This window comes from Capricornis sumatraensis, chromosome 4, assembly GCF_032405125.1.
Source record: "Capricornis sumatraensis isolate serow.1 chromosome 4, serow.2, whole genome shotgun sequence".
NCBI lineage: Eukaryota > Metazoa > Chordata > Mammalia > Artiodactyla > Bovidae > Capricornis > Capricornis sumatraensis.
In genome coordinates this window covers 45,710,192-45,727,861 of record NC_091072.1, presented here as the reverse complement: position 1 = coordinate 45,727,861, position 17,670 = coordinate 45,710,192, and the positions used below count along the sequence as shown (strand labels likewise).

Below are 17,670 nucleotides of genomic sequence, written 5' to 3'. Positions count from 1 at the left end.
TACCATATGGGGCCCTTATGGGGCTCTGGGCATATGGAATTAGAGATGTGGAAATAGTCTTGAGGATTATAGAAAGAAGATTTGGCAGAATAATAAAGGAAGGAAAATTACATCTTGAACACCCTTTCAGTCTTTATCAAATTATAACAATTTAAAAAATCATTTAACCGTAAAAGAGTATAACTTAATTAGATCCACTAACTTCTGGAAAATGACAAAGTATGAATTATAAAAATCTATGAAAGGAAAGCAAGTCAATTTAGGACTGGCCACACAAAGAACTTTAACTTGGACTAACCAAAGAAAAGAATCTGTCTCAGTGATATACCTTATTTATGGCATACTTTGACAAGAAAGATAAGTTTAAGAAGGTCAAGAGTTAGAGAGTAAGATCTTAATGTATCTTGCTTTAATGAAAAAGTCCATCATTTGTAAGCAACACATTGATTGTATGCAAATGTATACGGTTGCAAATGCTCAGAAACAAAAGGTTTCCTTAATTAAACATTCTACCTCCTTATATTTGATTACATTATTCATTTGCTTCACAGAACAAGTGTGAATTCCTTAATTATCATTATATTAATTAGTGAGGTTTTTCATAATATAGAAATCTAGAGAATGATTAATGAAGGAAAAAAGAGAGAAAGGAAGCTGAATTTCTCATGAGATTTTCTGTTTGTAAAATTTTCTATGTATTTCCCTCTTGTTTAAAGATGTAACTGCCAGTGCTTATTTTTTGAGTATCTGTTAGGGTTTAGAAGATTAGTCAGTGTTCTGCAGGTATTTATGGACTGGCTACCAAGAGAATAAGTTCAACAGTCATAGCAATTACAAATATGTTCATTTACTGAGAATTTACAAAATGCAGTCTTGTGCTGAGCGCTTTATATGTAGTTATCTTGTGAAAGAAGTAAAACACCTTTCCTTTTCCTGAATAATCCCCCCGTCAACTCTTTGTATGACTGACTCCTTTATTTCTTCGCCTCAACTAAAACGCTACCTCCCAAGGAGTATCTTCAAAGTAGATTCTTACTATCATTGACATTCTTGATAATTTGTCCTTTTCTTTCATTGTTATTGTTGAGGTGCTAAGTTGTGTCTGACTCTTGAGGCCCCATGAACTGTAGCCTGCCAGGCTTCTCTGTCCATGAAATTCTCCAGGCAAGAATAATGGAGAGGGTTGCCATTCGCTTCTCCAGGAGGTCTTCCTGACCCAGGAACTGAGCCTGGGTCTTTGGCATTGCAACGTATTCTTTACCGTCTGAGCCACAGGGGAAGCCCATTACTTAGGGAAAAGCAAAAATAATAATATCTATTTATTGATTAACATTCAATATTCACTACATATGGATCATAGTATGAGAGATAAGAAGTTGAAGAATATAAACCCTAGCTAGTAGAAAGAAACACTAGTAGAAAGAAAATGCAAATAGACTACTAACTAATAGAGAATACTTAAATTGAGTTATGGGGAAAATGCTGTAAGAGATGAGAAGGAAGAGAATTGCTTTACAATGTTGTGTTGGTTTCTGCTGTATAATAATGTGAATCAGCCATAAGTATATGGTTATCAGCTTCCTCTTAAGCTTCCCCCACCTATCCCATCCCATCCCTCTAGGTTGTCACAGAGAAATCGACTGAACTCCCTATTTTTAAGGCAACTTCCCATTAGCTATCTAGTTTACACATGGTAGTGTATATATGTCAATGCTTCTATTTCAATTTATCCCACCTTCTCCCTCTCCTGCTGGGTCCACAAGTCTGTTCTCTACATTTGTGTCTCTATTCTTGCCCTGCAAATAGATTCTTCATTACCATTTTTCTAGATTCCACAAAGTGTTATTCACTCAGTCATGTCTAACTCTTTAGCCCACTAGGATCCTCTGTCCATGGAATTTTCCAGGCAAGAAAACTGGAGTGGGTTGCCATTCCTTTCTCCAAGGGATCTTCCTGACCCACGATTGAATCCAAGTCTCCTGTATTACAAGGAGACTGTTTGTGCTCTAAGCCACAAGAGAAGACAGATTCTATATATATGTGTTAATATATGATATTTGTTTTCTGCTTTCTGACTTCACTCTGTATAATAGGCTCTAGGTTCATCCAACTCAGTTCAACTGGCTCAAACTCATTACTTTTTATGGCTGAGTTGTATTCCATTGTATATATTAATATGTACCACAACTTCTTTGTTCATTCATCTGTCAATGGACATTTAGGTTGCTTCCATGTCCTGGCTATTGTATATGGTGCTGCAGAGAATTTGGGGGTACCTGTGCCTTTTTGAATTATGGTTTTCTCAAAGTATATGCCTAGTAGTGGGATTGCTGGGTCATATGGTAGTTTTATTCCTAGTTTTTAAAGAAATATCCATACTGTTGTCTATAGTGAGTGGATCAGTTTACATTACCAACAGTACAAGAGGGTTCCCTTTACTCCACATCCTCACAGGACGAGATCTATTTTAAAAACATGTCATGAGTTAAGAGTTGAACAGATCTGACTCTATCAGTGATTATTGATATAGGGAGAATATCTGAGGCAGGAAGAATGGAAGGAATAAAGGATATATAGAGCTGATAAAGTCAGAAAAAGTCCTTATTGATTGGCATGGATGGTATACATTGGGAAGTCTTAGGAATTAAGGTTAAAAGGGGAGATTAGGAGACTGGTGCTCTTCAAGGTGTTGAAAGGCCTCAAATATGAGGAATTTATATTTTGTTTAGGAAACAGAATTATCAAAGGTTTTTGTTAAACATAAGGAGTTTTTAATTGATTACTTGTTCTGACTGTCCACCATAAAGTAGAGAGATGAAGATTACGTCGAGGGAAAATTCTCCATGGGTCTCTCACACTGCTGCATATCTTCTGAGCAGACATTGAAAACTTTTATTTTGGATAGGTTTTCAAGAATGTCCTTGGAAATAGATAGTGCATTTCCCTTGTGGCGGAGGGATTTCAAAAAGGAAGATTTTAAGAAATTGGCGTTTCCTAACCTGAGTCTCTCAATGTGATATAAACTAATTATCCTCAACATCCACCTAGACTGCTGGGCGTTTCTCCTTTGGGATTTGGGGATCCAAAAGAACCAATGAGTCCAAAAGTCCGTTATACACCGCTGTATAACCCTTGCATACAGGGTCGTCATTGCTATCTTTCTAAATTCCATATATATGTGTTAGTATACTGTATTGGTGTTTTTCTTTCTGGCTTACTTCACTCTGTATAATCGGCTCCAGTTTCATCCATCTCATCAGAACTGATTCAAATGAATTCTTTTTAACGGCTGAGTAATACTCCATTGTGTACATGTACCAAAGCTTTCTTATCCATTCATCTGCTGATGGACATCTAGGTTGTTTCCATGTCCTGGCTATTATAAACAGTGATGCGCACAGAGATGTTATGGGGAGGGAGGTGGGAGGGGGGTTCATGTTTGGGAACACATGTAAGAATTAAAGATTTTAAAATTAAATAAAAAAATTAATTATAAATAAATAAATAAATAAATAAATACCAAAAAAAAAAGAAAAAGAAAAAAAAAACTTTGAAGAATTTCTGTTAATTTGCAAATGTGTTATCAAAGTTAATATGTTTATTCCAAGAATAAACTTTACTGACTCTTAAAAAACAAACAAACAAACAAACAAAAGAACCAATGAAAAAGAGGCTCATAGAGGTTGCTGTGCCGTGAGTTATAAAGACATTTGTCTCTGATTCAAGAGTCTTGTTGCTGTCAATTGCAATAGGCTAGTTTGTTAGTTTGAAAGTAGGGTAAAACATCAGAACCGTCACAGTTCGTGACAGACTGAAATGTTAAGATCCCAGGAGACAGTTAATGTAGTAATTTAATAAAGTACAATATGGTTTCGGCAGTGGACTTGAAGCTAGAAGTTTTCAGAGATGGAATTAACAAAATGTGTCAGTAAATTGGAAGAAAGAATTAAGAATAACATTTTTGAGTCTCAGTTTCCCATGCAATGATGCTTGTTTCATTAAAAAAATGGGATTAAGGGAATGGAAGCATAAGCCACAGAATGGGAGAAAGTATTTGCGAAACACATTATCTGACAAATGATTGTCTCTAAAACCCTAGCAATAAGAAAACAAACAACCCAAAGAACAACTGAACAAAAGATCTGAAAAACACTTCACAACAGATCTATAGATGGTAAATAAACGTATGAAAAAGGACTCATATGTTGTTAAAGAATTGGACATTAAAACACAGTGAGATACTACAACACACTTATTAGAATGGCCAAAATCCAGAATACCAACACCACCAAATGCTGGCAAGGATGTGGAGAATCAGCAATTCTCATTCATTGCTGCTGAGAATGTAAAATGGTAGATCTACTATGGAGGATAGTTGCCAGTTTCTTTCAAAACTAAACATATTCTTACCATATGATCCAGCAATCATGCTCCTTGGTATAATTGAGTTGAAAACTCCTGTCCATATGAACACTTGTACATAAATGTTGATAGCAGCTCTATTCATGTTGCCAAAATTTGGACACAATCAAAATATCTTTTGATAGGTGAATGGATAAATAAGCTGGTATATCTATACAATGGAATATTAGTTACCATTAAAAGGAAATTAATTATTGAGCCATGAAAAGTCATGGAGGAAATACACATGCACAATCTTAAATGAAAGAGGTCATTCTGAAAAGGGAACTCTGAACTGCTTTTATTAACAACACTTCTGTTGCCAAATAATGGGTTTTTTTCCTCCCCATACCAACCAGTTCTCCAACTTTCCAGACACAAGAGATATCCCACAACTCTGTTCAGTTCTGACATTAACTACTCAAAGTTAGCACAAACTCCGGGGTTTAAGGACTCACTCTCAGTGTGCCGCACCCCCTACTTCAAACGCTGGTCACTTCTGAGGGACTGGGTTCAGAAGTCCCCATATGCCTTCTTCAGGTTTTATAATTTGCTTATGTGACTCACAGAACTTAGGAAGGCATTTTCCTTAAAATAGCTGGTTTGTTATAAAGGATACAACCCAGGAGCAACCAAATGGGAGAGATATACAGTAGAAGGTACTAGGGGATTGCTGTGCACAGAGCTTCCAGGCCTGCTCTAGTCATGCCACCCGCCCAGCCCCTCGATGTGTTCACCAGCTTAGAAGCTCTCTCAATATCATTAGTTTGGGGTTTTTACGCAGGTTTCATAAGATATACATGATGGGTTAAATCCTTAGCTATTGATGATCAATTCAATGTCCAACCTCTCTTCCCTCCTAGAGGTCAGGGGTAGGGCTGAAATTTGCAATCATGCCTTAGTCTCTCAGGCAACCAGCTACCATCCTGAAGTTATTTAGGGCCTCCCAGTCACCAGTCATTTTATTAGCATACAAAAGACATTGTTATTCTTCTGAAAGTTCTAGGGGTTTTGGAAGCTGTCTGCCAGGAACTGAGACAAAAGCTAAGCGTATATTTCTTATTATGCCACAGGATCAAACTCTGCAGCATTTTGAAAATGGCAAGACTATACATAGAGTAAAATAATCAGTGGTTGCCAGGAGTTGGAGTGGGGGAGGGAAAGAGGATGGGTTAGTGGAGTACAGGGGATTTTAGGGCCATGAAACTATTGTGCTTGATACTTGAACGGTGGGTTGGGTATATGTCATACTTTCACCAATATCCATAGAATGTATACACAAAGAGTGAACCTTAATGTGAACTATGGGCTTTAGTTATTAATAATGTGTTAATAGTTAACACATCAACTGTAATAAATGTACCACACTAAGGCAAGATGCTGTTAATAGGGGAACAGGTGGGGTCAGGGGTTTTCTCCATCTTGGTGACATTGCTAGTAGCATGTTGTTCACAGTAGGATTTGAGTGGCATCCAGGATCCTCTCTTTCTCTCACCTTCAACATCGATTTTAGCTCTAAAGCGTATCTTGAATCCAATTGCTTCTCTTCCTCTGCATGTTCAACCACCATCATCTTCTTCCTGGATCACTGTATCATGTCACTTTAACTGCTTAAAATGTGCCGTGTTAATTGGCTAGGGCTATGATGCCAAAGTACTACAGACCAAGTGATTTAGGAGATATTAATCTTACAATTCTATAGGATAGAAGTCTTAAATCAAGATATTGGTATGTTGATTTCTTCTGAGGGGCTTCCCTCATGGCTCAGAGGTTAAAGCGTCTGCCTGCAATGTGGGAGACCCAGTGAGGCTTCTCTCCTTGGCTTGTAGGTGGTCTTCTCTTTGCATCTTCATGTGGTCTTTCCTCCATGTATGTGTCTTAATTTCCTCTTCTTACAAGGACATTAATCATATTGGATTAGAGTCCACTCTAGTGACCCCATTTTACCTGAACTACCTCTTTAAAGGGGACTTTTTTGGTGGTTCAGCCATAAAGAATCCTCCTGCCTATGCAGGAGACACTGGTTTGATCCCTGGGTGTATTTGTGTATTTTTTTTGCAGCCTCAGGTTGGTGGAATATAAGGTTCATAAGAGCAGCCTCATTTTCCTTTTGCAGCATTGTATCCTGGCACATATGGGTTTTAAATTGTGCCAGTCACTGTGCTAGGCAATAGGAAGGTAATGGTGAATACAACAGATGCTCTTTGTTATTATTAAAAAATAAGTTAGTGTATTCAAGTAACTTACTGTTTAGTCATTCACTCAATAAATATTTACAGAACACCTACAATATTCTGAAAGTGAAAGTTGCTCAGTCATGTCCAGCTCTTTGTGATCCCATGAACTATACTGTTCATGGAATTCTCCAAACCAGAATACCAGAGTGGGTAGCCTTTCCCTTCTCCAGGGGATCAGATCAGGGATCGAATCCAGGTCTCCCACACTGAGGGTGGATTTTTTACTAGCTAAGCCACAAGGGAAGCCCTATGTGAAGAACTGACTCATTTGGAAAGACCCTAATGCTGGAAAAGATTGAAGGTGGGAGGAGAAAGGACCACAGAGGATGAGATGATTGGATGGCATCACCGACTCAATGGACATGAGTTTGAGCAAGCTTCGGGAGTTGGTGATTACAGTGAAGCCTGGCGTGCTGCAGTCCATGGGGTTGCAGAGTCGGATACAACTGAGAGACTGAACTGAACTGAACTGTATCCTGAGCCCCAGGGACAGGTAATAAACAATACATACAGAAAATGTTCCCAATATTCTGAAGTTTCCATTCCAGAGAGGAAAATTTCAATCGGACAAAGAAATATGTAATCCAATGAGTAGAGAGGATGAGCCATCTCACTCTGCAGATGAAGAGGATTCCCCGGAGGGGAGAGGAAATGGGAAGGCGCCCAGCTGGGGGCACATTTGGCAAGTCCAAGGAGCAGCACGGAGTCCACTGTGGCTGGAGCAGCCTGAGTGAGGGAGAAAGGGAGGAGGAAATGAGGTCAGCGAGGCAGCCAAGGGCCCATCTTGTGTGGCTTTGGATTTCATCTTAGTTGTGATGGGAATCCATTAGAGGGTTCAAAGCCTGGGGGTGACTGCACAGAGAATTGCTTTATGAACTATTTCTTGAAAGCTCTTTAGGGGATTGGCTGAGACTCAGTGGTTCTTGAGAAACTTGATATTTCTGGCTGATACTGCTTATACATCAGGTCCTGTACTGGTAGCTAGAAATACTGGAATATGTTCCCAGATTTGCACATTCCTTTCAGATGGGCCTTAGCTAGGCCAGGGTTTTTGGCTTAACAATACCTCTTCACACTTATGCATCCAAGAAAGCATGAAGAGTTAAGAGGAAAGAGAGCAGAACACTTACAGTAATTCTCTGGCTCTCTGAAGCTTCAAGTAGAGCATGCAGAGAAGGTTTGGGTCCTTTCCACAATTAAACACAATCGATACCCTTTCCTTTGGAATAGTTTCTGGAAGTTTAGTGATTAATGTACGTAGAATTAGGAGTCAATATGACTCCATGTAGGGCCTCCCTGGTGCCTCAGTGATAAAGAGTCTGCCTGCAATGCAGGAGATGCAGGTTTGACCCCTGGGTCAGGAAGATCCCTTGGAGAAGGGAATGGCTACCCACTCCGGTATTCTACCTGGAGAAATCCATGGACAGAGGAGCCTGGCGGGCTACAGAAAATCAGACACAACCTAGAGACTGAGCACAAGCATGATGGCTTCACGTAAAGTGAAACAATCCCTTGATTTTGTTTTACCCACAGGCACTTACATGACCCCAAGAGTAGCTTATTTTAAAAAGTTTTGACCTCCTCACATGGTTGGCCTATGACTAAAGCATTTTTTGAATCAATCACGTTGTTAATAAATAAGAATTACTTGGAAGTTCAAGGAAGGACGCAGTACAGCTTGAGTATAAATGAAAAAAGGAGCTAGAGGAGATTTCTAGGAGAAATGGCATAGTCCATGCTCGTTTCTGGAAAGATTTCCTTTGGTTATTGTATCCTTAAAGATTGCATTTGAATAGTGTGCTTTTATTTGATATGGATTGAAATTAGGGTGATCCATTCATATGGGCCAAGAGTAAGGAAAATGTAGGCAGGCCCTCTTGTTTCTAGGTGTTAGGCCATAGAATTCCTGGGATATCTATTTTGTTTGCCTTGTTACATTAAGAAAGGCTTTCCAAGTGTACAAGGAAAGTCTAAATAGGACTTTCCATGGTTTAAAAAATTCAAACCAGAGTCTGAGTTCTTTTCTACCTGAGCTTATAAGGGATACATGCTGTTGCCTCTTATAAAGATGTGAAATGGAAGTTTGAGATTCTCTGATAAGCGATTTCTTATAGTTATTTCCTGTTATGTACTGTCTCCTGGGAAGCAGAATAGACATGCAATTCATTCCCACTGTGTGAGGTTGAATGCTGCTGCTGCTGCTAAGTCGCTTCAGTTGTGTCCGACTCTGTGCAACCCCGCAGATGGCAGCCCACCAGGCTCCACCATAATTTGGAATTAGTCACTTGTGAGGTCCTAATGAAGTAAAATGTCTATGTTTATTTCTGACTAGTCATGGAAGAAGGCTGTCACATTTTCTTGGCTTCTTTAGTTTGAGAATCTTGTGTCTGATACAAACATTAAATATGCTTGTATCAGACAGCCTATTCTTTTTTTTTATCCCCCCCATGATATATATTTTTTCTTTTCAAATTCTGTGTTGGTGGCCTCTAGTAACTTCCCTCTTAACCACTGTTACTCCAAGAGCCTAATTATACTGGCAGCTAATGTGTACCTGTGAACTGTCCACACAAAGGCTGATTCAGGAAGAACTCATGGGAAAATACGTTGGCATTTAAACTGTACATTTAAAAAGCAAACAACCAGGCAAATATTCAGCACAAAAATGGAATATGCAGTGATCCTGGGCTGGTGATTACGTAGCTGTGTTTTGCATTCTTCATTCTCTTTTTGAGTGTCATCCGTACAAGGGCCCACATCCCAGTTTGGAGAGAAGAATGACCTCTGAGAAATCAGCTAGTAAAATCTATAGAAATGGACCAAGAAAGCAGTCATGTTTAAATGAAGAATTTTTGAATTATCTAAAATGCAATGAAAAGGCAATCTTGGAAGCAGGACTGAATTATAATTGAGTGAGTGAGTGAATGCTAATTTGCTTCAGTCATATCCAACTTTTTGCTACTCTATGGATTGTAGCCCACCAGGCTCCTATGTCCACCAGGCTCTTTTGTCCATGTGATTCTCCAGGGCAGAATATTGTAGTGGGTTGCCATTTTCTCCTCCAGGGGATCTTTTCCATCCAGGGATCAAAACCAAGTCTCATGTCTCCTACATTGGCAGGCAGGTTCTTTACCACTAGCATGACCTGAGAAGGCAGTTTGGTAAATGGATACCTAGTCAATTTTCATATCTTCTTATCTAGGGATAGGCTGTGATCACAAGACAGGGCATGAACTGAAGCGAGTACAGGGCAAGCCACCTGGAGGAGAAAGAATACGGTGGTGCATTACTGTCATATTGTGGAAGAAGAGGGTCTTTTGGTGGATTTAGTTTTTGGATTCCTGGGATGGTTCTAGACTCACCATCAGCCTACCAAATCTTGGCAATATGTCTACTGCCTGCTTTACTGAATTTATTGTTCCCTCCTTCCACCATGAAAACCCCTGTGTGTGCTCTGGCTTCTCTGTTGCTTTCTGAAGGAAATGGCAAACCACCCCAGTATTCTTGTCTGGGAAATCCCATGGACAGAGGAGCCTGGCAGGTTACAGTCCATGGCATCACAGAAGAGGCAGACACGACTTACCAACGAAACAGCAAACAATAGTTGATGCACAATATTATATGTTTAAGGTGTAGAATATAGCGATTCACAATTTTTAAAAGTCATATTTCATTTATAGTTATTATAAACTATTGGCTATAATTTTTATGCTGTATATATATCCTTTTAGCTTATTTATTTTATGTATGGTAGTTTTTACTTAATCCCCTACCCTTATACTGCCCCTTCCCCTTCCCTCTCCCCACTGGTAACTACCAGTTTGTTCTCTATATCTGTAAGTCTGTTTCTTTATGGGAGAGGATTTTATGATCATCCTGTATCTCTTGCTAGATGGCTTGATGGGGGGCTATTTCTTATGATGAACTAATAAATTGACATTCTGGCTCCTGTGAGATACTTTAAAGGGAATCTGTTCTAAGAAGCAGATCACTTAAGGAAAGGCTGGCAAAGCTGAATTTAGAGAGCTGCCAGGCCAAGGACCAGACCCTAAGCCCACCCAGTAGCTGGCCTTTTTCTCAATGCGCTGTAATTTTTACAAATACAAAAGGAATACAAACACTGCAGTGAGGACTAATAAGAATTCATTGTTGTTGTTGTTCAGTTGCTAAGTCATGTCCACGACCCCACTGACTGCAGCACGCCAGGCTTCCCCGTCTTTCACTCTCTCCTGGAGTTTGCCCAAACTCACGTCCATCAAGTTGGTGATGCTATCCAATCATCTCATCCTGTGTGAATAAGAAATCATAGGTATCTCTAATCCATCATGCTCAGAAAACAGATTTTTAATTACCATACCATTTTGCTTCAATCTTTACTTAAAAACACAATAGATTTTGGGGATCCAAAGTCTGTATTCTAATATATACTTTCATATTTTTCTTTATGTGACCTTTATTGGTCATTAATTTTATGTCCAGGTGAAAATCCAGGATATTTTAGAATAAAAATACCCATAAAAGAGGAAGAATATTAGTACCCATTCTTCATAAACCATATTGCTACTTCACATTGACAGTTTCACTCACATTAATTTTTTTTTTGAGCTAGAACTAATACTGCAAGTAGATATGTTGGTTTCAGAATGTCCTACAAAGGAGAAGAGGGATCATTCTCATACCAGATGCTTCTTGTTCCTGGTGAGAATATGCAGAATGTTTTTATAAGCCAGGGTCCATAAGCACACAGGATAGGAAGCACAGAGCACTGCGTTCAAATGAAAGCATAAGAGGAATGTTGGTCTCTAGAATGCTGGAATTGGATCAGAGGACAAGAGCCAAGCTTCTGCTCTTATAAAACCCATAAATGAGCAATCTTGATTTTCCAAAGATAAGAAAAAAGGTTTAACAAATGAAGTGCTAAAGGATACCAAAATTTTCTCTTCACTCCTTTTAGAACGCATGACTCATCACCTCATGCACTTGCACGTTCACACCTAAGCATAGTCATAAGGAAGAGAAAATTCAGGATCATTTTTCTTGCTACTGTTATCAGCCTTTGAAAAATGAACTGAAGACTCATAATGCCAAATATGCCCTCTAGTATAGAGTGATGGTGATAATGGGAGGCTATATAAGATGAAAAAAAAAATGTAATCTTTTCTCTAAAACATGTGGTTTGGTTTTTCAGTACCCACTGCACTAACAGGGGCTTCCCTGGTAGATCAGATGGTAAAGAATCTTCCAGTAATGCAGGAAACCCAGGTTTGATCACCGAGTCACAAAGATTCTCTGGAGTAGGAAATGGCAACCAGCTCCAGTGTTTTTGCCTGGAAAATCCCATGGACAGAGGAGCCTTGTGGGCTACAGTCCATGGAGTCCCAAAGAATCAGATATGACTGAGCAACTAACTCTTTCACACTTTCCACTGACAGATGTATTGGTTAACTAGATTTTTGAAGCAAGAATAGAAACAGGAAGTTGTCTTCCTCTCTGGTGGTGTAAAATTCAAGAGATCGGAGCATTTTTGTGTTGTTCAGTGCCATACCCCAGGTCTCAGAATATAGTGGATATTCAATAGATATTTGCTGAAAGAATAGTCGACTAAATAGTAAGTTATCTGAATATGTTAATTAAAAAATAATTACAAAAAGCATCTGTATTTGTTCACATAGTAATGAGGAAAAATCTTCCTTTTTAAACTATTGTTACCAAAATATCTGGTTACTCAAAATATCTAATTACTCAGTATATATATGAATATATATACTAATATATATATTATACATAATACTAGATTATATACATATGTGTGTATATGTGTATCTATATACACACATATATCTATATAATCTTCCATGAAGGCAGGGATTTTTATCTTTTTTAGTAAGCTGCAGTCCTTCCAGCTCCTAGTATCATGCATGGGACATAGAAGACATTCAAAACATTGGTTGAATGAATTATTAGGCATATGTTGTAGAGGAAACATAGTGATAAAATTATGGACCTCTTATCAATGTCTGTTTTCTGGTTTATACCCCAAATGGCCTAATTTGCTTGATGACCTAGAGGAAATGCTGTATAGGGTATCTGACTGTTCTATTCATGCCCTTTCCTCTGCTTTGAACACAGGGAATCTCTCTTTTTTCTGTGCCAGGGTTCCCATACTGCTATGAAAACCTAGTTTAATACAACTGCTTTGTGGAGAGTCTTCATGATTATTCAGATTTCAACCCTCATCCTGCTTTACTCTATGCAGTCACTGTATGAGATAATACTTGACAGGATTAGAGCATTAGGAAAACTTTATCTAAATTTACTGAGACTTTTCCTTCTGCTCTACAGCTGTCATTTCTTGTGATATCCCACTCTTCATTGTTTCTCCTTTCAGACCTGGCCTTTCCCTGGGTCTAAGAGTTACTAGTGACACTCTCCACCCCACTCCTGCACCTGCTGTTTGTCACCCTTAACTATATTATATGACAATTTCTCCAGATCTAAGGTGCTAATTGACTCATAATCACTCTATGTAACCCAAGAGATGGTTTATGCAAGTGGGCAGAATACTGATCTGATCATCATGAGAACTCATTTCTAGAAAGAGCTCTGCCAGTGTTGTGAGCTTGGGCTACTCAGTCTCTCTGCGATTCCCTTTTCTCATGTGAGGATTTATCTAGATCATTGTTTCTACATAGATCCGTGTATATGTCTTTCAAAAATATGTTCTGAGATCACATTCATTTGGGAATTGCTATGTATACACTTTGTGGGGCTCCCCAGGTGGCTTAGTGGTAAAGAATCCACCTGCCAGTGCTGGAGATGACAGAGACTAAGGGTTCAATCCCTGGGTGGGGAAGATCCCCTGGAGAAGAGAATGGCAACCCTCTCCAGTTTCTTGCCTGGGAAATCCCATGGACAGAGATGGGGGATGAAAAGAGTGGGACACAATTGAGCAACTGAGCACAGCCACACACACCCCCACACACCCACCTACCCCCACCACACACATACACACTGTATCACCTACTTGAACATTAGCAAGTTAAGATGCTGACAAGTCCTGAAATAAAGGAAATAATTTACTTGGCAATTTACTTTTATTGTGGGGAGAGGAAACATCTTGGTAGTTCCTTTGAAATTTATGAAGGAGTCCCAGTTGAACTTTCTAGAAGTCTTGGCTGTAATCACACATCCCTTTTTTTCCCATGCTAGTTGCTGTGGGCATAGAGATAAATAAATAAGTCAGGATCTTGGCCTTTCATGCATAAAAATCAATGCTATAAAGGACAGTGATTTTAGACTAAAGATTTGTTCATATTTCAGTGGCATAACAACTGAGAAGCAAGGAGGTCTTCCCAGAGTAGGGGCAGTGGATAAAGAAGAGCAGGTTTCCACAGGTGAAATGCCAGCTGAGCTGAGCACCAAGAGGTGTTGCAATAACTCACCAAGCAGGGTGTGCTGCATGCTGCTGCTTCAGTCTGTCTGACTCTTTTGTGACCCCATGGACTGTAGCCCACTCTTCTCCTCTGTCCATGGGGATTCTCCAGGCAAGAATACTGCAGTGGGTTACCATGCCTCCTCCAGGGCATCTTCCTGATCCAGGGATCCAACCTGAATTTCTTGCATTGCAGGCAGATTCTTTACTATGTGAGCCATCAGGGAAGCCCTCACCAAGTAGAGGAGGTAGGAAAGAATATTCCAGGCAGAAGGAACAACATGCACAGAGGCATAACATCCCCAGGTATATTCTAGGCCTGTGAAATAATTCTGAGGTTATGGAGTCTAAGAGTTGTGGTTACCTAGGGAGAGAGGAGCAGGAGAAAGTTTTGGGAGATGTTTTAAGTCTCATTCTGTGAAGTCTGAAATTTATCCTGTAGGTAACAGGAAGCCATCCTTAGAATGGTTTTTAATCAGGGGAAGTACATGGCAATAAGTATTTTACAAAGGGGATTATGGAAAGACAAGAGAGAAAATTCTGGCATGCTAAGACAGATAGGAGAGGGATGAGACTGGTAGGAAAACAAATTATGATTTTATTGAAATGTCTCAAGTAAGAGACAATAAAGAGTTGAATGACAGTGGCAAAGGATGAGAAGTAAGAAACAGGTTTGAAGGCAATTTAGGAGCTCAGCAGACCATGAGAAATGCTTGGATATGAGGCAAAAAAGAGGAATACAAAATGACTGTGTAGCATTTGGCCTGGGCAAATGCCGGTAATTATAAAATCTATTAAGATAGAAACAGTGAGCTATTTCATATAGATGTTGAATTGGACTGAGGATTCTATTACACAGAGTAATTTTCCTGTAAACACACACATACATTTTCTTTTTGTTTCAGGGTTCAATAATAATTTAACCAAAGACTATATATACATATACATATTAAAGGAGATTCAGCATCTACAGAAAAATCTATTTCAAAATTTGATAGGTACTCTCAATACATTCTTGTCAACAAAACAGCATTTTAATCTACACATTTTTTTGATTTTACCTCTAAACGATAGATAATCATTTCTAGGATTATAAATCTATTTGTTTTTCATTCAGTCAGCAGCTCTCTTCTTTTAGCCATGGATGGTTTTGTATACATTAGTATCTCAGTAGAAGTTTGTGAAATTATTTTTATTTTCTAGGAGGAAACCGCTCAGGACACCAATAATTTCATGATTATTCAAATGTTAAGCCAGTATTTGTGTGTGTGCTCAGTCACTCAGTCATGTTCTACTCTGTGCAACCTCATGTACCATAGCCTGCCAGGATCCTCTGTCCATGGGATTTCTCAGGCAAAAATACTGAAGTGGGTTGCTATTTCCTCCTCCAGGGGATCTCCCCAACCCAGGGATTGAACCCACATCTTATGCATCTCCTGCATTGGGAGGCAGATTCTTTACTACTGGCACATCTGGGAAGCCCTCATTATTTTTTAAGTAACCCTAAATTTGGCCTTAACTCCAAATATTATTGCCACTATTACATTAAAAATTTAATATTTAGGGAATGGGATTTTTTAAAGGCATCTTTATATGTCATTGAAAAATTAGAAAAATATTCTTTTAAGTCATCACATTTTAAGAAGTCCATGCTTGTTTAGTGTATAGAACTTCACAAAGATTTAAAAGAATAATTTTTTCCAACAATCTTTTGAAGTATAGAATTCTTTGACTAGGGGGAAAAAGAACTCCCCTTTAGAAACAGGATGTGGAAATTAGCATGACCCAAACTGTTTACACAAAAGCAGTCTACACCTCCCTGATTAGGGCAGGCAATTTTGCTTTTACCTGTGACAGCTGCCTTTTATTAGTACTGGAAACAAATTGTACAATCTATGATCACTGAACTATGACTACCTTCTTATTCTCAATTTTCTGTTCAAGAGGACCAGGGTATACAGAAACTGAGTTAGTGGAGAGAAGTGTTGTTAGATACAGTTTTTCAGAGGAAGAGAAGTACAATGCCAACTAAGCTATCAGAATGGCTACATGTTGGAAAATGACTTCAGTAGTGACAGTCAGAGAGTAACTCTTAGAACTTTTTCCCTTTTACTTCATAAAGAAATAAAAATTAAAAAGCTGAGCAGTCTTGGGATGGACAGGGCAACTTCTCCCTCCCCACTTCCCTTAGCTGCAATGCATTTAAGGCAGCTTCATGGGATTGTTTTGAATTAAATTTTGAAGCTTTGGAATGCAGGTCTAGGTAATGGTTGTTCTCACTCTTCTGGGATTAAGGATAAAGGATTGCTGTAGCTAAGCCTGAAGACTTTGCAGATTTCTAAATGCATTTTTTTTTGCTTCGAGAACAAATTTTGTACTCTTGAGAAAAGGCAGTGCAAAAATGAGGTGACACACAATGTCTCTTTATCTCAGGGCAAAACAATCTTATTTCCCTGTATTGGAAGGGGAAGTGTAGCGGAAGTCAGGTTGTGTTATCTGAATCCAACAACGTTGTATCATGGCTGTGTCCTTCTCTCCCTGCTCCAGCCCTTCTCCCTTAACCTAGTAGTTACTTTAGGGGAGGCAGTTTTGGAGAAAGGATCATAAATATTCTGACCCAATACCCCAGGAGCCATGGCAAGCAAAAGAACACACCTGCCTAGAGATAGTCTTTGTGATATTTAAATGTGTGGGTTAATTCTTTTTATCCACTTCAATAACCAGATTATCACTCTCCCCCCTCCACTTCTTTGCTTTTTATTTTTGCTTTGAAGCTGTGAGTGCAGAAATCTCTGCAGGCAAATTACTCCAGAGCCATCACAGAACAATCCTAGAAGAAACAGTTAAACTCACAGTATCAGGATTCCTGAGCCTTTTCCAACATGGCAGGTGTAAACATCTGTATAAAATGTTCTATGTTTATCTTCAACTTTGTGTTCTGGGTAAGTGTTTTTCTTGTAATTATCAATTTTATGCAAGAAAGGGGATCTTGATACAAATAGCATAAATGAGAACAGACTGCACTAGAGAAATAGGAGGAGGAGGAGAATATATTTTCCATTAACTTGTTAGAACCTGTTTGTTCTTTCTTTGGTTATTTCAGTAATTGAAAATGAGACAATGACCCTAAAAAGGGCACCTCAGGTTCTGTGGGGATAAATATTTCAAAAATGTTTTGATATTGTTGTAAAACAATCACAGAGGAAAAAAATATCCCTTAACTAGAGGACAGTTCTTAGTTGTATATCACACAGTCGTCCTTAGTTTAAGGACTCTCTGAAAAATCTGATCTGATTCCACCTGGAGCCCAATTCCATAATTCTAATCTTGACACCTGGGTTAGAAACAGATGAATGGTAGCGTGTAAAGACATCAGAAGAGGATCACTTTCAAAGGTCCAAAGAAGAAACAATGGTCATTCTAAACTTGGGAGAGAAACAATAAAATTATTTAATCATGGAAAGATTAAACTAAGCCACTGCTTTTGAATCAGAAATTTAAAGCTAGTATTTTGATGTATTATCACCTCATCTTTTAATCAGTAAAGTTTGTGTTTTAACCAACTCTTACATTTCTCTTGAAAGTCTACTGACATAAGAA

At 38.7% G+C, this 17,670-nt stretch overlaps 1 protein-coding gene across 1 annotated transcript in view; it reads left to right on the top strand.

Annotated features, from left to right (window-relative positions):
- Nucleotides 1-16,952: 16,952 nt before the first annotated feature.
- The window catches only part of TSPAN8 (tetraspanin 8), a 35,025-nt gene continuing 34,307 nt past the window's right edge, over nt 16,953-17,670 (top strand). Inside the window, exon 1 of the mRNA XM_068972240.1 lies at nt 16,953-17,012. Coding sequence (XP_068828341.1) covers nt 16,953-17,012 — 60 coding nt within the window. The remainder of the gene's footprint in view (nt 17,013-17,670) is intronic.